Source organism: Salvelinus fontinalis, chromosome 6 (assembly GCF_029448725.1).
Source record: "Salvelinus fontinalis isolate EN_2023a chromosome 6, ASM2944872v1, whole genome shotgun sequence".
NCBI lineage: Eukaryota > Metazoa > Chordata > Actinopteri > Salmoniformes > Salmonidae > Salvelinus > Salvelinus fontinalis.
The window spans coordinates 43,856,533-43,877,175 of NC_074670.1; the positions used below are offsets into that span (position 1 = coordinate 43,856,533).

Genomic DNA, 20,643 nt, shown 5'->3' on the forward strand with positions numbered 1-20,643 from the left:
AGAAATCTTGCTTGTTTGTTATTGACCAAATACTTATTTCCCACCATAATTTGCAAATAAATTCATAAAAAATCCTACAATGTGATTTTCTGGATTTTTTTCCCTAATTTTGTCTGTCATAGTTGAAGTGTACCTATGATGAAAATTACAGGCCTCTCTCATCTTTTTAAGTGGAAGAACTTGCACAATTGGTGGCTGACTAAATACTTTTTTGCCCCACTGTATGTGAGTGAGTGTAAAGGCAGTCATTGTTGTTCTCCTCCTCAAACGAGGAGGAGCATGGATAGGACCAAGATGCGGATTGAGGGAAATAAGCCATCTTTTAATGAAAACAAGACACTACAAAACAACAAATGTGACTAACCTTCAACCGTCCTGTGTGGACACAGGAACAAACACCCACAAAACACCAGTGAAACCCTGGCTGCCTTTGTATGACTCTCAATTAGAGACAAACAATACACACCTGTCTCTAATTGAGAATCATACCAGGCCGAACACAAAACCCCACATAGAAATACAAACATAGACAAACCCACCCAACTCACGCCCTGACCAACTAAAATGAATACAAAACAAAGGAAAACAGGTCAGGAACGTGACAGAACCCCCCCCTTAAGGTGCGAACTCCGGGCGCACCAGCACAAAGTCTAGGGGAGGGTCTGGGTGGGCGTCTGTCCACGGTGGCGGCTCTGGCGGTGGACGAGGTCCCCACCCCACCATAATCAATCCCCGCTTCTTTATCCCCCTCCCAATGACCACCCTCCCACTAACCCCACCTAAATGAAGGGGCAGCACCGGGATAAGGGGCAGCACCGGGATAAGGGGCAGCACCGGGATAAGGGGCAGCACCGGGACAAGGGGCAGCACCGGGACAAGGGGCAACACCGGGACAAGGGGCAACACCGGGACAAGGGGCAACACCGGGACAAGGGGCAGCACCGGGACAAGGGGCAGCACCGGGACAAGGGGCAGCACCGGGACAAGGGGCAGCACCGGGACAAGGGGCAGCACCGGGACAAGGGGCAGCACCGGGACAAGGGGCAGCACCGGGACAAGGGGCAGCACCGGGACAAGGGGCAGCACCGGGACAAGGGGCAGCACCGGGACAAGGGGCAGCACCGGGACAAGGGGCAGCACCGGGACAAGGAGCAGCACCGGGACAAGGAGCAGCACCGGGACAAGGGGCAGCACCGGGACAAGGGGCAGCACCGGGACAAGGGGCAGCACCGGGACAAGGGGCGGCAGGTCCTGGCTGAGGGACTCCGGCAGGTCCTGGCTGAGGGACTCCGGCAGGTCCGGGCTGAGTGGCAGCTCCGGACTGTAGGGCAGCTCCGGACTGTACGGCAGCTCCGGACTGTAGGGCAGCTCCGGACTGTAGGGCAGCTCCGGACTGTAGGGCAGCTCCGGACTGTCGGACGTCTCTGGCAGCTCCTGACTGGCGGGCGTCTCTGGCAGCTCCTGACTGGCGGGCGTCTCTGGCAGCTCCTGACTGGCGGGCGTCTCTGGCAGCTCCTGACTGGCGGGCGTCTCTGGCAGCTCCTGACTGGCGGGCGTCTCTGGCAGCTCCTGACTGGCGGGCGTCTCTGGCAGCTCCTGACTGGCGGGCGTCTCTGGCAGCTCCTGACTGACGGACGGCTCTAGCGGCTCCTGACTGACGGACGGCTCTAATGGCTCGGGACAGACGGGCGGCTCTAATGGCTCGTGGCAGACGGATGGCTCAGACGGCGTTGGGCAGACAGATGGCTCAGACGGCGCTGGGCAGACAGATGGCTCAGACGGCGCTGGGCAGACAGATGGCTCAGACGGCGCTGGGCAGACAGATGGCTCAGACGGCGCTGGGCAGACAGATGGCTCAGACGGAGCTGGGCAGACCGATGGCTCAGACGGAGCTGGGCAGACCGATGGCTCAGACGGAGCTGGGCAGACCGATGGCTCAGACGGAGCTGGGCAGACCGATGGCTCAGACGGAGCTGGGCAGACGGGCCGTTCAGGCACCGCTGGGCAGACGGCAGACTCTGGCCGGCTGAGACGCACTATAGGCCTGGTGCGTGGTACCGGAACTGGAGGTACCGGGCTGAGGGCACGCACCTCAGGGCGAGTACGTGGAGGAGGAACAGGGCTCTGGAGATGCACTGGAAGCCTGGTGCGTGGTGTAGGCACTGGTGGTACTGAGCTGGGGTGGGAAGGTGGCGCCGGATATACCGGACCGTGAAGGAGGACACGTGCTCTTGAGCACCGAGCCTCCCCAACCCTACCAGGTTGAATGGTCCCCGTAGCCCTGCCAGTGCGGCGAGGTGGAATAGCCCGCACTGGCCTATGCAGGCGAACCGGGGACACCACCTGTAAGGCTGGTGCCATGTACGCCGGCCCGAGGAGACGTACTGGAGACCAGATACGTTGGGCCGGCTTCATGGCACTCGGCTCGATGCCCAACCTAGCCCTCCCAGTGCGGCAAGGTGGAATAGCCCGCACTGGGCTAAGCACGCGTACTGGGGACACCGTGCGCTTTACCGCATAACACGGTGTCTGACCAGTACGACGCCCTCTTACTCCACGGCAAGCCCGGGGAGTTGGCTCAGGTATCCAACCCGGCTTCGCCACACTCCCCTTTAGCCCCCCCCCCCAAGAAATTTTTGGGTGAGCCTCTCGGGCTTCCGTGCTAGCCGCGTACCCTCATACCTGCGCTCCTGGGCTGTGGCTGCCTTCTCCTCCCGAGAGCGGCGATTCTCTCCCACCTTAGCCCAGGGTCCTTCTCCATTGAAAATTTGCTCCCAACTCCATTCCTCTTCTCTCCATTGCTTTAGTTCTTGTTCTCTCTCCTCAATCCGCTTGGTCCTGTTGTGGTGGGTGTTTCTGTAAAGGCAGTCATTGTTGTTCTCCTCCTCAAACGAGGAGGAGCATGGATAGGACCAAGATGCGGATTGAGGGAAATAAGCCATCTTTTAATGAAAACAAGACACTACAAAACAACAAAACAACAAATGTGACTAACCTTCAACCGTCCTGTGTGGACACAGGAACAAACACCCACAAAACACCAGTGAAACCCTGGCTGCCTTTGTATGACTCTCAATTAGAGACAAACAATACACACCTGTCTCTAATTGAGAATCATACCAGGCCGAACACAAAACCCCACATAGAAATACAAACATAGACAAACCCACCCAACTCACGCCCTGACCAACTAAAATGAATACAAAACAAAGGAAAACAGGTCAGGAACGTGACAGTGAGTGAGATGTTAGTAAAATTCCTGAACTAAGTGTTTTCATCATTCTAGATTGCAGCCGGTAGCAACAAGAAGAAATGCTGTGATGTGTGTGGACCCAAGAAGGACAGGAAGACACAGTACACGTGCATCAAGTGCAAGAAATACATTTGCAACACACACAGTAAAACTCTGTCCCTCATGTGGTGTGTAGACCGGCCTTCATTTGTGTTCAATGGGGCTCATTGTCATTTCCATAAAATGCTGTATGTAAAATTTGTCTTTCCAATTTGTTCAGTTCAAAGCAATAAACAAAAATAGTGATGAAAACCTTGTTTCATTTATATTTGTTCAAGATCAACATGATTTATTCCACTCATGTCTTGATTATAACTCATTTGTGTTTACAAAAATCACATTTTCAACAACAACAAATATTTGCGCTTTTATTGATAAATGTGATCTAGCAGAGGTAAATGGCAAATATCAACCATGTATGCTGTCTATATTGCTTGTAATTGATATAAGTCAACATCTACTGTCTTTGCATAAATTGTTATGGCTGTATTGTTTTAAAAACCCAATAATGTTGTGGGTCCATCAGACCCGCGAACATTGGGTGAATAACAAAAACACCACACAAGGTTTAATTTGAACTAAGAGCTGCTAAATCCTTCAGTTTACATCTTGCCTACATCATATCTAGGCTACTGTAGACTATGTGAAATGAGATGTGGGCCTATCAGGGGCTTTAGATAATTAAAAAATATATATATTATTTAACTAGGCAAGTCAGTTAAGAACAAATTCTTATTTACAATGACGGCCTAGGAACAGTGGGTTAACTGTCTTGTTCAGGGGCATAACGACAGATTTTTACCTTGTCAGCTTGGGGATTCAATCTAGCAACCTTTCGGTTACTGGCCCAATGCTCGAACCACTAGGCTACCTGCCTTTAGCTAAGCAAACCATGGCAAAATTGAATTACAATCATAAACCCAGATTTTATTCTGTAGACTATGCCTATTGAAGTGGCAAGTCAATTTCGCAATTGGGCCATTTATAACGGTTTGTAGTCTTATCATCTGGCACATAATAACAGTACAATTGCCAGAAAATAGGCTATCATTTTTTTTTCTTCTTCTAAGTGTTTCTTGCTCAGAGATTGAGATCCTCTGTCCAACTTTTTATTTTATTTTTTACTTTAGTTTATTTAGGAAATATATTTTCTTAACTATTTCTTGAACTGCATTGTTGGTTAAGGGCTTGTAATGTAAGAATTTCACAGTAAGGTCTACCTGTTGTATTCGGCGCGTGTGACAAATAACATTTTATTTGAATATCTCTGTGGTCTGATATTTCTGCCTGGCAGTACCGGGGGACTGGTGACCATAGCAGCACTCACCCGTAGCCCCCAATTCCAGCAGGTATATCTCACTGGTCACCCCCAAAGCCAATTTCGCCTTTGGCCGCCTTTCCTTCCAGTTTCTGCTGCCAATGACTGGAACGAACTGCAAAAATCACTGAAGCTGGAGACACATATCTCCCTCACTAGCTTTAAGCACCAGCTGTTAGAGCAGCTCACAGATCACTGCACCTGTACATAGCTCACCTGTAAATAGCCCATCCAACTACCTCATCCCCATACTGTTATTTATTTATCTTGCTCATTTGCACCCCAGTATCTCTACTTGCACATTCCTCTTCTGCACATCTACCATTCCAGTGTTTAATTGCTATATTGTAATTACTTCGCCACCATGGCCTATTATTGCCTTACCTCCCTTATCTTACCTCATTTGCACACACTGTATATATACTTTTTTCTACTGTAAAATTGACTGTATGTTTGTTTATTCTGTGTTGTTGTATGTGTCTGTAACGACTGTCGTCGGATGAAGGAGAGGAGGACCAAATTGCAGCGTGGTATGTATCCATATTTATTCTAACACTTATTCAACACGAATAAAAACAATAAACAAAACGAAACCAACGACGCTACAGTCCTGAACATGTGAATCTAGAAAACAAAGAACGCAACGAACAGGAACAACCACCCACAAACAAACAGTGAGAACAGCCTACCTAAATATGGTTCCCAATCAGAGACAACGTAAAACACCTGCCTCTGATTGAGAACCATATCAGGCTAGTTAGACAACCCTAAACCAATGAAAACACATAACATGGAATATACCCACCCAGCTCACGTCCTGACCAACTAAACAAAGACTAAACAAAGGAAATAAGGTCAGGAACGTGACAGTGTCAAACTGCTTTGCTTTATGTTGGCCAGGTCGCAGTTGTAAATGAGAACTTGTTCTCAACTAGCCTATCTGGTTAAATAAAGGTGAAATAAAAAATACAAAATAAAAAAGTTACACCAGCTCTGTCAGGAGGAATAGGCCAACATTCACCCAACTTATTGTGGGAAGCTTGTAGAAGGCTACCCAAAATGTTTGACCCAAGTTAAACAATTTAAAGGCAATGCTACCAAATACTAATTGAGTGTATGAAAACTTCTGATCCACTGGGAATGTGATTAAAGAAATAAAAGCTGAAATAAATTATTCTCTCTACTACACTGCTCAAAAAAATAAAGGGAACACTTAAACAACACAATGTAACTCCAAGTCAATCACACTTCTGTGAAATCAAACTGTCCACTTAGGAAGCAACACTGATTGACAATAGATTTCACATGCTGTTGTGCAAATGGAATAGACAACAGGTGGAACTTATAGGCAATTAGCAAGACACCCCCAATAAAGGAGTGGTTCTGCAGGGGGTGACCACAGACCACTTCTCCGTTCCTATGCTTCCTGGCTGATGTTTTGGTCACTTTTGAATGCTGGCGGTGCTCTCACTCTAGTGGTAGCATGAGACGGAGTCTACAACCCACACAAGTGGCTCAGGTAGTGCAGCGCATCCAGGATGGCACATCAATGCGAGCTGTGGCAAGAAGGTTTGCTGTGTATAACAAAAACTGTTATTTCTTATTCATTTTTGAAGTTACAATATGACCTTTCTCTTACATTTCCAAGAGGATGGTCTTTCAACAACAACAAAAATATTCTGGTTGGTTTTTCTTTGGATTGTTTTTTGGTATTCAGGAACTTTTCTGCAGAAGCATCATAGGCACCTCATAGGCACCTGAGCTGGTGTAAGGATGTGACTTGAATGTGACTGTTTTTTATTTATTTTTTGTATTTGGTATTATTCCACTTCCCGCAATGGAATATATTATTTTTTGTTTTGTTTCAATACCCCGTACAGTAGGTGGTGGCAATACACCAATAGGTGTAGTCTGCCATAAAACTTTAAAGAATAAGAGATTGAACTTCACTCAACTTTCTAGAACAGTGGTCACCAACCGGTCGATCGCGATCAACTGGTCGATCTCCAAAGCATTCCTAGTCGATCGGCAAACATTTCTGTAAAAAAAACAATGATAAAGCCTTGTGTTCCTTTTAATTTATTTTTTGTCTCGTGCTGTTGGCGGTAGGAGCACCAGATTCAGCTGCCCTGCGCGCTAGGTAGTTGACATTTTGAACCATTACATGTGTCTGTAGGTCAACCTTTTGTATTCAACACTTTTATAAGCCATAAAGGCTTGCTATTTCCATTCAGCGCTGCAAGCACTGCAGCAGTAATGAATGAGAAGTGTATCTTTAGGCTTGCGTTGTCTTGGGTCTTCTTTAATCTCGAGGAATATTACACTTTCTCTGTTCATAGGAGTAATAACATGAATTTGGCATGAGGCAGAAATAATGCGGTGTGACTCGAGTTTCGCCATCAGCTGGAAGGCTGTGTCCCTTTTTGGTCAGTGTTAGTGGTGGAAACGGAGAGCGGAGGGCTGTTGAGAGGCAGGCCCTCAGTCTGCTCCTCTCTCCTTCCACTGAGACTGACCATCAGATGCAGGCACCAGTAAAATAAAAATAAAAAGCAAATTATTTCAATGTATGCTCACTCAGCTGTGCCTCACAAGTAATACAACAATGGATCTATTACCGGTGTGTTCATACAGCCTACCTCAAATTTGGAAATATGTATATATTTTTAAATGGCCTGAACAACAATGCATTGGCAGGGTAATTCAAGCAAAGCCAATATGCGGTGATAATGTGTTGGGCCTATAGCTTACTGCACAAACTTCATCGCTACAGTACTGTTTTTAATTGGTTAAAGTTGCATAGGCTTACTTTTTTAAAGTCATGTTTAAAAAAATCCGAGTGGTAGATCTCGGCTTGCATTTTGAATCAGAAAGTGATCTTGACTCAGAAAAGGTTGGTGACCACTGTTCTAGAGTTTTCCGTTAACACTAACTTTTTAACATTTTCCCACCCCTCTCTCAATGTGCTCTGCCCAGCTTAGAATCAAAGTACAACCCAAGGAACCTGAAGGACCCCACCCTCTTCAAATTTCTCCAATTCAATCTCAGGCGTATCTCACCTTCCACCTTGCTCCTGGTAAAGAACACTGTCTACGTTTTCTCTACAACGAACCTGAATCCCCACTTTAATGACCACCACTCCACCTCATCAATTACTTACTGTACCTTCCCAACTCGCCACTTTAATAATGGAAGTCATTTTAATCATGTTTACACATTTTACTCATCTCATATCTAAATACTGTATTCTATTCTACTGTATTTTAGTCTATGCCGCTCTGACATTCCTCGTCCAAATATTTATATATTCTTAATTCCATTCCTTTAATTTAGATTTGTGTGTATTGCTAGATATTAATTTTTAGATATTACTGCACTGTTGGAGCTAGAAACCCTAGCATTTGGCTACACCCGCAATAACATCTGTTACACGTGTATGAGACCAATAAAATGTGATTTGTGCAAGGTACATTTCTTCCCCTCTTCCATAAGGCCCCATCCTCTGCAAATAAAGACCTCCTAATATCCAGCCGTACACATCATTGATCGTGATTCAGAACAAAAGAGAACTGATCACGCTCCCTTGCAGTGTACCATTCTCCACCAAGTAGCTGCCTGATAGAGATTTCCCCACCCCTCACCTGGATAAACCTTCCAAACAGGAAGTCCTTAATCCAGTTGAACATTCTACCTCCTACCCCCAAAAGATCAAGCTTGATTAGCAACCCCTCCTTCCACATAACATCGTACGCCTCCTCCACATCAAAAAAAGACAGCCATAACCACCTCCTTGTTCTTTTGGCCTTCCTGACCTCTGCTTCTACACAGAGCACTGAGTCCATAGTTCCCCTCCCCTTCCTGAAACCCACTCTGATGTGATGATACTTGCCCCGTGTTCTCCAGGAAGTAAATGAATCTCTCCATAATCATGTGTTCCATAATCTTACATAAATGGGATGCTAGGGCTTTTGGCCGATAGGTTGTTGGACTTGTTGGGTCTTTGCCTGGATTCCAGATTGACACCACTATTGCCTCCTTCCAGCTGCCCGGGTAGCTTCCCCTCCTCCCACATTCTGTTATACAGACCCAATACCTTATCCATTCTACAAGGTTCAATAGATTCTGTTCTCCCAGGTGTGTCAATGTGTAATTTTGTTGACAACGCATTGCTGGCGATATGGAATTATTTGACTTGTTCAAATATGAATACTATTACAATATTTACATTGAACACTGTCTTTTAAAACATATTGTATTTTTATTCTAGGAGTTAGGATTGCTGTTGTAACCAACATACAGTCATTGAGCCAATCAGACATGCTAAACAATGTATTGATTTGGTGCTAATGGGTTGATCACCAGACACTTTCACATAGATCTCTGGGTGTGACCTAACCTTTGTGAAACGTGTCTAGTGATCCATCCCCTGTTGTGGAGGAACATCCCCTTCTGTGGTGGAAATGTACCTGAATATTCAGTCTGTCACCTCAAACTGAAACCATGTCCAACCTTCCAAGTTCATGCAATCCACTAAAGTTCAGACTATAGTGACTACAGGACTAAACACTAAAACATTTAGTATAAAATAAACATTGAAAAATAAAATAAAAGTAGCACACAAACCTCACATATAAGAACAAAACCAATGTTTACCCTGTATCACATGGTCAACTGGATCCAGACTTTGCAAATGTACTGTAATTACTCCAAAATAATGAATCTCACCATGAAGGCTTATTATTACAGGGTTCTCCCCAAAGAATGTAAGATGTGGCTGCGCCACTATGTAAAAAGAAAAAGTGTGGCTTGTCGTTCTCAGTGAGAAAGAAATATTCAAAACAGTCTCTGGGACTTTTGTGGGACAATAGATCCCAAATTCATACAACCACTGTACATAAAAAAACATAACAAGCATTGAGGCTGATGCATCAGATCAGAACGTTTAACTTAAAATGTTGATAAACTATTATTTATTCACATTATAAGCACAGCAATGCGCACATGGCGCACAATTGGCCCAGCGTCGTCTGGGTTAGGGGAGGGTTTGGCCTACTGGGATGTCCTTGTCCCAGTGTGTCAAGAAGCAGTGCGGCTTGGCAGGGTCGTGTTTCGGAGGACCCATGGCTCTCAACCTTCGCCTCTCCCGAGTCCGTACGGAAGTTGCAGCGATGGGACAAAACTGTAACTACCAATTGGATATCACGAAATTAGGGAGAAAAAGGGGTAAAAAGTTAAAAATAAATAATACAAAATAAGATAGCTTCAAAATGCTGACTGCCTCCGCTCAGATTTCAAGGTGGGTGATGGAACAGTAGGCCACATATTTAAAGGTAGATTTAGTAGGCCTAACACGGAACCCAAACCGGCAGTGCGCGTGCGCCAACGTGCATAAGTTTATTTTGTCCCCCTACACCAAACGCGATCACGACACGCAGGTTAAAATACCAAAACAAACTCTGACACAATGACATTAATTTGGGGACAGGTCGAAAAGCATTAAACATGTATGGCAATTTAGCTAGTTAGCTTGCACTTGCTAGCTAATTTGTCCTATTTAGCTAGCTTGCTGTTGCTAGCTAATTTGTCCTGGGATATAAACATTGAGTTGTTATTTTACCTGAAATGCACAAGGTCCTCTACTCCGACAATTAATCCACACATGAAACGGCCAACCGAATCGTTTCTAGTCATCTCTCCTCCTTCCAGACTTTTTCATCTTTGAACTTATATGGTGATTGGCATCTACACTTTTACCATGACAACCGGCAAAACATTTCGTCTTTCAATCACCCACGTGGGTATAACCAATGAGGAGATGGGAGAGGCAGGACTTTCAGCGCGATCTTTGTCAGAAATAGAAAGGAGTTCTATTTTAGACCTTTGCATCGCAGACGCGCAATAATTGAATAACATGGATTTCTAAATGTATTTTGCGACGCTCGCGCACACGACGTGTCTGGTCAGCATGTAAGTCCCAGTTCATGCTAGCTACATTTTTTTGTTGATATAGCATTTACAAAAGGCAGAAACATTGTTTCCTTGCTGAAAAATATAGAGAATGCCAATTTCAGTGAGAAGCATAGCAACATCAAGGCAACTTTAACAGAGGACCTCGTTTTTCCAAAGCCAAACCCGCCCATTAGCCTCTGAGTCTACCTTTTAAGATGCCAAAATAGAAAATGTTTTCTGAGATTGTTTTCAGTATCCTAATGTTGTGTTTACTGATTGTTTCAGTGCATTTATTCAACAAGCTTTGGATGACTTCAAACGTTTACTCAAAGGCAATAGTTCTGAACTGGGTTTGATTTTGTTGTTTTAATTATTTAAATGTTGTTCATTCTCTTTTAAACATTCATTGGTCATTCATTGGTTGAAAGCTCATTGCTCAGTTATCACTTTGTAATTGCCCATTTAAACATCCCTATAGTGTTTACATTTCTGTCACGTTCGTCGTATGAAGGAGACCAAGGCGCAGCGTGGTATGCGTACATTCTCTTTATTAAAAGAATGAACACCAAACAAAATAACAAACGAAACGCTATACAAGATAGTGCTAACAAGCAACTACACATAGTCAAGATCCCACACCGGAAAGTGGGGGGAAAAAAGGGCTGCCTAAATATGATCTCCAATCAGAGACAACGATAAACAGCTGTCTCTGATTGGGAACCATATCAGGCCAACATAGACATACAAAAACCCCTAGACCTACAAAAACCCTAAACATTCAAACACCTAGAGTACCCACCCTAGTCACACCCTGACCTAACCAAAATGTATAGAAAACAGATATCTAAGGTCAGGGCGTGACAATTTCTCTCATGTACAGTGCATTCAGAAAGTATTCATGACCTTTCTACATTTTATTGTGTTAAAGCCTAAATTCAAAATGGATTAAATAATTGTTTCTCACCCATCTACACACAATACCCCATAATGATAAAGTGAAAACATATTTTTTGAAAATGGTGCTAATTTATTTAAAATCATAACATAAATATCTCATTTACATAAGGATACACACCCCTGGGTCAGACTCACAGCTGTATTCACAGCTGTGAGTCTCTCGGTAAATCTCTAAGAGCTTTCCACATCTGGATTGTACAACAATTGCCCATTTATCTTTTGAAAATTCTTCAAGCTCCGAAATTGATTGTTGATCATTCCTAGACAACCATTTAAGTCTTACCATAGATTTTCAAGTAGATTTAAGTCAAAACTGTATCTCGGCCACTCAGGAACATTCACTGTTTTCTTGGTAAGCAACTCCAGTGTAGATTTGGCCTTGTGTTTTAGGTTATTGTCCTGCTGAAAGGTGAACTCATCTCCTAGTGTCTGGTGGAAAACAGACTGAACCAGGTTTTCCTCTAGGATTTTGCCTGTGCTTAGCTCCATTCCTTTTTTTTTAAATCCTGAAAAACACCCCAGTCCTTAACAATTACAAGCATATCCATAACATGATGCAGCCACCACTATGCTTGAAAATGTGGAGAGTGGTACTCAATAATGTGCTGTATTTGTCACGCCTGCTCCCACTCCCCCTCTCTGGAGCTCGAGGGCACCAGGCGGCCCATCATTACGCACACCTGTCACCATCGTTACGCGCATCAGCGCTTCATGGGACTCACCTGGACTCTATTACTTTATTGATTGCCTCCCCTTTATATGTCACTTCCTCAATTTCTTCCCCGTGTCTGCATTAATGTTGTTTTGTTCCCCCTGTCCAGACGCTGTTCTTGTTTTGTTATATGTCCGTTTATCCATTAAATCTGCACTCCCTGTACTTGCTTCTCATCTCCCAGCGTCTGCCCTCACAGTATTGGATTTGCCCCAAACATAACACTTTGTATTCAGGACCAAAAGTTAATTGCTTTGCCACATTTTTTGCAGTATTACTTTAGTGCCTTTTTGCAAACAGGATGCATGTTTTGGAATATTTGTATTCTGTACATGCTTTCTTCTTTTCACTCTGTCATTTAGGTTAGTATTGTGAAGTAACTGCAATGTTGTTGGTTCATCCTCAGTTTTCTCCTATCACAGCCATTAAACTCTGTAACTGTTTTAAAGTCACCATTGGCCTCATGGTGAAATCCCTGAGCAGTTTCCTTCCTCTCCAGCAACTGAGTGTTCTTTGTAGTGACTGGGTGTATTGATACACCATCCAAAGTGTAATTAATAACTTCACCATGCTCAAAGGGATATTCAATATCTTTTTTTTTTTTTTTTTACCGATCCACCTATACTGTAGGTGCCCTTCTTTGAGAGGCATTAGTAAACCTCCCTTTTCTTTGTGGACGAATCTGTGAATAAAATCCACTGCTCGACTGTGTGTGTGCGGTACAAGATGGTCATTCAAAAATCATGCTAAACACTATTATTGCACACAGAATGAGTCCATGAAACTCCATGAAAAATGTTTAGAAACAAAATTCCACTTTGATATTATGGTGTATTGTGTGTAGGCCAGTGACAAAAACAAATCTAAATTTAATACATTTTTAGTTCAGGCTGTAACACAACAAAATGTGGAAAAAATCAAAGGGTGTGAATACTTTCCGGAGGCACTGTAAATGTTGTAGCTACACTGAACTAAAATATAAACCTAACATACAACGTTTTCAAATATTTTACTGAGTTACAGTTAATAAAAGCAAATCAGTCAATTCAAATAAATTAATTAGGCCCTACAGATATGCATCTGTTAGTCATAGATACCTTTAAATAAAGGCAGTCAGTATCTGGTGTGACCACCATTTGCTTCATGCAGCGCGACACATCTCTTTCGCATAGTTGATCAGGCTGTTGATTGTGGCCTGTGGAATGTTGTCCCACTCCTCTTCAATGGCTGTGTGAAGTTGCTGGACATGTCATACATGTTGACCCAGAGCATCCCAAACATGCTCAATAGGTGACATGTCTGGTGAGTATGCAGGCCATGGAAAAACTGTGATATTTTCAGCTTCCAGGAATTGTGTACAGATCCTTGCGACATGGGGCCATGCAATATCATGCTAAAACATGAGGTGATGGTGGCGGATGAATGGCACAACAATGGGCCTCAGGATCTCATCACGGTATCTCTGTACATTCAAATTGACATTGATAAAATGCAATTGTGCTCATTGTCCCTAGATTATACCTGCCCATGCCATAGCCCACCGCCACCATGGGGCACCCGGTTCACAACGTTGATATCAGCAAACCGCTCGCCCACACGTCGCCATACACATGGTCTGTGGTTGTGAGGCTGGTTGGACATACTCCCAAATTCTCAAAAATGAAGTTGGAGGCGGCTTCATGGTATAGAAAATCACATTAAATTATCTCGCAACAGCTCTTGTGGACATTCCTGCAACAATTCTGGTTTACATTCCTCCCTCAAAACTTGAGACATCTGTGGCATTGTGTTGTGTGTCAAAACTGCACATTTTAGAGTGGCCTTTTATTGTCCCCAGCACAAGGTGCACCTGTGTAATGATCATTCTGTTTAATCAGCTTCTTGATATGCCACACCTGTCAAGTCGATGGATTGTCTTGGCAAAGGAGAAATGCTCACTAACAGGGATGAAAACACATTTGTTCACAACATTTGAGAGAAATAAGCTTTTTCCTGCATTTGGAATATTTCTGGGATATTTGATTTAATGTCATGAAACATGGGACCAACACTTTACATGTTGTGTTTATATTATTGTTCAGTATACATAAAAATATTAAATAAACAATTTAGCTGAGAAATATTCGGTCTTTGCTCTTTTAATTTCAAATTGTATTGGATTTATTTTGATCTGTTAAGAGATTTAATACATGCTGTTTAGTTTATTTAGTACATTTAGTACATATTTAGTACATTTAGTTTAGTGTACTTTGTGAGAAGCAAGTTAATATACAAAGTAAACAAAAACCTGATGTAATTTGCATATTCATAATGAGTCTGCAGCAAATTTGCAGCAAACAGTACAATGTCTGCCTCAAGTTTCGCAGAATTGTTTGCCAGGAGTTCATAAGTTGCTGCAATTTATTTGCCACAAAACTAATTTGCACTTGAATTGGCCAAATTGGACAAAGACTTGTTTGCCAGAGGCCTGTTTTTTTCAGGAATATGGGACCAGCAGGGACATTCATTGGATAACAATTCTGGCCAATAAACCTGAAGACAACAATGTACATGATGAAGGCTGCTTACCTGTGATCAGTGAAAATAATGGTTTGAACACTGGTGGCACAACAAGTCTTGATTGCCCGGGTAAAGACATTTTCACATCTCCAGAGAGTGGGGTCCTCCCCCATTCAAACACAAATGAGCAGCAGCATAGGGTGATACCGTGCCATTGTCTGAGGCGCTGATCACAGACGATACCTTTGTTGTTGTTATAAATACATCAGTCTAATCAATTTACAACAGGAACAGCATCATTGCAGTTTTAGATTATGTAAATGTTACATGCAATTCAATTATATGACTTTTGCTTTATGAACTAGCTCCATAGTGCACCTTAAAATAAAACAATTTATAGCCTTTGCCTGTTATTATTATTTATCCCAATTGCAGTTTAGATTATGTGAAGGTTAAAGTGGCAATCTGTAGTTGAAACAATAACAAATTGTTTTCCCTGCCACTGCTGAGGGATGGGGCTGGAGAAATGTAACCACTCTCAAATTCATAGACAGAGCTATGGATGCAAGGACTGACCATACATGATATCAAAATTATAGTTTTATGCATGCTTTGAGGGTATACAGTTTTTGTATTAATTTACTTTGTTTACAAACTTTGGAGTAAAACAAGCGTATATTTTGGGTTCTGATGGGGCTGCGACAGTTGAACTAAGCTTATGAAGCATTTATAATTATATTCTAAAACAATCAATGGTACATATCATTAATGTATAAGTCCAAAAATGGATGTAGCAACTGCAGACTGGCCCTTAAAAGGCTACTGTTTTTCACTAAATTCAGAAAAAAAGCTGAGACCTAAATATCTGTTGTTATTTTTATTTCTACATTTTCAAGTCTGAACTGGAAATTAAGGCACTCTTAACAGATTTTCTTTCACCATAGGTGGGTTGGTTGTTTAGCAACAAAATCCACACGTGCGGAACTATGGGGCAAAACCGATGGGCTTGGCTTAGGTTGTTGACAATATGTAAGCTATATTTAGTATACAAATGTTTATTGAAAACATAAATACATTTGAACAATTAGCACTTGTTGTCTCTCAAATATATAATTACAGTTGTTGTTAGCTAGCTAGTGAATTTTTGCCATATTAGCATTGACATGACATCAGTCAAAACACCTCAAAACAAGAAATGGTAAGAACAAGATAAAACAGGGCAACAGTAAAGATGTCCTTGTTGCTAGTGATTTGACCGTTCAGAAAGGTTCAGAATCATAACAAGGCACAGCTTCTGGCCACATCAATGCGTGCGCATAATTTTTTGTGACGTTGTCAGTCAACCTGTCCACTGACAACTTCACGAATCGTAGGTGTCTCATGGCAGCTAGTTTTATCTTGTTGTTGATACTATGTCTTGTTTTGAGATATTTTGACTGATGTCGTCTATGCTAATATGGCAAAAATCACTAGCTAGCTAACCAACAACATTACTGATGTATTTGAGAGACAACAAGTGCTCATTGTGCACATTTATTTCTGTTTTCAATAAACATTGGAGACAAAATATAGTTTACATTGTCAACAATGTAAGCCAACCCTGTCTGTTTTGCCCCATAGTGGCGCACACATCAGTTTTGTTGCTAAACAACCAACCCCTCCATACAGCTTGTTGGAAACTGGCTTGATGTATCATTTTATGATGCAATTAATAAAGGCAATTTTAAGGGACAGAAACATGGAGGGGAATGGCCCTAAAAATTGTCAAAGACTCCAGCCACCCTAGTCATAGACTGTTCTCTCTGTTACTGCACGGCAAGTGGTACCGAAGCGCCAAGTCTAGGTCCAAAAGGCTTCTTAACAGCTTCTACCCCAAAGCCATAAGACTCCTGAACAGCTAATCAAAGGGCTACCCAGGCCCCTCTTTTATGCTGCTGCTACTCTTTGTTTATAATCTATGCATATGTAACGGATGTGAAATGGCTAGCTAGTTAGCGGGTACGCGCTAGTAGCGTTTCAATCAGTTACGTCACTTGCTCTGAAACCTAGAAGTAGTGTTGCACCTTGCTCTGCAAGGGCCGCGGCTTTTGTGGAGCGATGGGTAACGACGCTTCGTGGTTGACTGTTGTTGATGTGTGCAGAGGGTCCCTGGTTCGCGCCCGTGTCGGGGCGAGGGGACGACATAAAGTTTATACTGTTACATTGATGCTGTTGACCCGGATCACTGGTTGCTGCGGAAAAAGGAGGAGGTTGAAAGGGGGGTGAGTGTAACGGATGTGAAATGGCTAGCTAGTTAGCGGGTACGCGCTAGTAGCATTTCAATCAGTTACGTCACTTGCTCTGAGACTTAAGTAGTGTTGCCCCTTGCTCTGCAAGGGCCGTGGCTTTTGTGGAGCGATGGGTAACGACCGTGCTTCGTGGGTGTCAGTTGTTGATGTGTGCAGAGGGTCCCTGGTTCGCGCCGGTGTCGGGGCGATGGGACGTACTAAAGTTATACTGTTACACATAGTCACTTTAACTCTACCTACATGTACATATTACCTCAATTACCTCGACTAACCGGTGACCCCGCACATTTTTATTTTTTTATTTTACCGTTATTTTACCAGGTAAGTTGACTGAGAACACGTTCTCATTTGCAGCAACGACCTGGGGAATAGTTACAGGGGAGAGGAGGGGGATGAATGAGCCAATTGTAAAGTGGGGATTATTAGGTGACCATGATGGTTTGAGGGCCAGATTGGGAATTTAGCCAGGACACCGGGGTTAACACCCCTACTCTTACAATAAGTGCCATGGGATCTTTAATGACCTCAGAGAGTCAGGACACCCGTTTAACGTCCCATCCGAAAGACGGCACCCTACACAGGGCAGTGTCCCCAATCACTGCCCTGGGGCATTGGGATATTTTTTAGACCAGAGGAAAGAGTGCCTCCTACTGGCCCTCCAACACCACTTCCAGCAGCATCTGGTCTCCCATCCAGGGCCTGACCAGGACCAACGCTGCTTAGCTTCAGAAGCAAGCCAGTAGTGGTATGCAGGGTGGTATGCTGCTGGCTACATTGACTCTGTACCGGTACCCCCTGTATATAGCCTTGCTTGTTATTTTACTGCTGCTGTTTAATTATTTGTTACTTTTATTTTCTATTTTTTACTTATCTATTTTTTACTTAAAACTTATTTTTGCTTAAATCATTGTTGGTTAAGGGCTTGTAAGTAAGCACTTCACTGTAAGGTCTACTACACCTGCTGTATTTGGCGAATGTGACAAATAAAACGTGATTTGATTCCATTGAATGGTGGGTATAAATTCGCAAAATCACAATAAAGTGAATGAAGTTAGTCACACATAAAAAAAGGATACTAACTACAACATAAATATACACTTCATTTTCAAAACGACTTTCCAACCCACACAAGAACAAAAGATCATCTGTTTATTCACGAGGGTCAATTGGGAACTAGGAGCTGCGGGAAATTCGCTAATCTGTCATGCAGATAAATTACTTTGGCGCTAGTACTTTGGCGGTTGAGGTGATCTACAGATCACATAATCTCTGCGCCGCGTTTACTACACACTGACCCTCTTGAACAAACCCAATGTAAGGGGGCGTAACGGTGTTGCTGTAGTATGACGTCACTACGTTCGGTATAAATAGGACCTGGATTCTTTTTCTTGACTCCACCTCTAAGCATTGCTTGTACTTTTTTTTGTCTCTGTCGAGCAACGCGGTCGTTCCTGTCGAAGATGGATAACTCCTCTCAACTTTGCAAACTTTTTGTCGGTGGGTTGAACGTAGATACCGACGATGACGGGCTCCGCAAGCATTTTGAGCAGTACGGGCAACTGACCGACTGCGTTGTGGTTGTGAATAAGCAACTACAGAGATCCCGCTGTTTTGGCTTTGTAACCTACTCGAGCGCTGAGGAGGCAGATGCAGCAATGGCGGCAAGGCCACATGTCGTTGATGGCACCAACGTGGAGTTGAAAAGAGCGGTCGCTCGTGAAGATGCCGGTAAACCCGAGGCACTCGCCAAGGTCAAGAAAATATTCATCGGGGGACTGAAAGACGACATCGAAGATGAACATCTGAATGAGTATTTTTCCCAGTTCGGCGAGATCGAGAAGGCCGAAGTTATCGCAGAGAAGGAAACCGGAAAGAAAAGAGGGTTCGGTTTTGTTCACTTCACAGATAACGATTCGGCCGATAAGGCAGTGGTCCTTAAGTTCCACAACATCAATGGGCACAAGGTGGAGGTGAAGAAAGCCCTCACAAAGCAGGAGATGCAAGCTACAGGCCGTGGCGGCAGGGGAGGAAGAGGCATGAGAGGAGGACAAAATGGCTTCGGTGGCGGCAGAGGTGGTTACGACAGCTACGGGGGTGGTTTCGGTGGGGGCTACGGGAGCAGTACTGGCGGCTATGGCGGTGGCTACGGAAGTGGAGGCTACAGCGGAGCCTATGGGGGAGGCGCAAGCTATGGGGGAGGCGCAAGCTACGGAGGTGGCTACGGCGACCAGATGGGAGGTTATGGTGGCGGCAATGGCTACAGTGACTTTGGCAGTGGGTACACCCAGCAGTCCTCCGGTTATGGGCCCATGAAAGGCGCCACCACCTACGCTGGTAGGAGCCCTGCTCCGTACGCCCCCCGAGGCGGTGCAGGTGGCTACAGCAGAGGGGCGTATGGCGGCTACTAAACCGGTGGCTACGACAGACTATTTGAAAATAAATCTCCACACATACCCGTCTGATCATCAAACCGTACTCAAAATTCAGTCCTCGGGCATTTGGCAGAATGCGGACACTGAAACCAAATCATTTAAGAAGACCTCAAAACCAAACAGGTAGGAAGATCACTTCCCAGAACCTGATTTGCACGTCCAGCTCTTGCTATAGGACACGTTCGATTGGTAAATTCATTTATCATTTATGTTCCAAGATGAGGGCGTGTAGCTGTCGGTAGTTGACCTGCTTTTTATTTTACGTATGCGTACATTCGTGTTTAGGTTAGTGTTATTTTGTTTTGATACTATACTTTCTCTTATCTACATTTTAGCAAGTAGTAAGGAAATTCCCATGGATCTAGTCTACAGAGTATTGGGACGCATGTGCTATATAATTCGATTTATTAGCTGATTATGTAAATGTGTATTCTGTCCACTAGCCTATAGGTTGTTGGGTACGCGTATTTGGTGGGCCGGATCCAGTTTAAACGTTTAATTTTCTTGCCAAAATGTTTTGTAAATCAACGAAGTACGTCAGTAATTTCCCAACACACAGCGTTCAGCTATGAGCTTAATGTTCCTTTAATTTACTACATAAATCTCATGTATATTGTATAATCTGTCTGAACATCAAACTACAATTGTTAAGCATTGGTATGCATATGTATGTTCATTTTAAATAAAAAGTTAAACAAATTTAGCTAGTTTTTACTTATTTCACTAGGATGCCTTAAGTCCACTTCTGATATTGGTTATTATGTGATATATTTGACCTTTGGTAGTAGCTTCATGGCATTTCTTCCATTACACTTCCTGGGTGAAGGATTGCAGTTCGCCCATGGCCAATGCATGAAGGCATTGTAGGTTGGCAATAACACTGTTCCATGAAGTTACCAGGCTTTTGAATATTGTGGACCCAAGGGCTCATTTTATCTTTGATTCCTACATTTAGGTGTTCATACTGTTATCCAAGTACGCCAAAATAGCAGTATCAGTTTGACTTTATACAGGGACCCTGTGCAATACCTGGGGTCGATTGTCATAGGATTCTGAAATATCTCTTTAGGATCACATCCAGCAAACTAGGTATGTAAATCAACCTGTCTTTACTGTGTTGGTCAAGTATTCAGAAATGGTACTGAAATGTACTCGATGTCACTTTTATAGTTCTTGCATTTGTCCATAGTCGCTCTTTT

General features: G+C 43.5%; 1 protein-coding gene across 1 annotated transcript; it reads left to right on the plus strand.

Annotated features, from left to right (window-relative positions):
- Nucleotides 1-18,396: 18,396 nt before the first annotated feature.
- On the plus strand, nucleotides 18,397-20,143 carry LOC129857873 (heterogeneous nuclear ribonucleoprotein A0-like). Its single transcript, XM_055926537.1, has one exon. It carries the CDS (start codon nucleotides 18,473-18,475, stop codon nucleotides 19,418-19,420), a length of 948 nt encoding a protein of 315 aa, XP_055782512.1. The 5' UTR covers nucleotides 18,397-18,472; the 3' UTR covers nucleotides 19,421-20,143.
- Nucleotides 20,144-20,643: the final 500 nt, after the last annotated feature.

Coding starts and splice junctions, on each gene's coding strand:
- LOC129857873 (XM_055926537.1), top strand. CDS start 18,473: ATGGATAACTCCTCTCAACTTTGCAAACTTTTTGTCGGTGGGTTGAAC.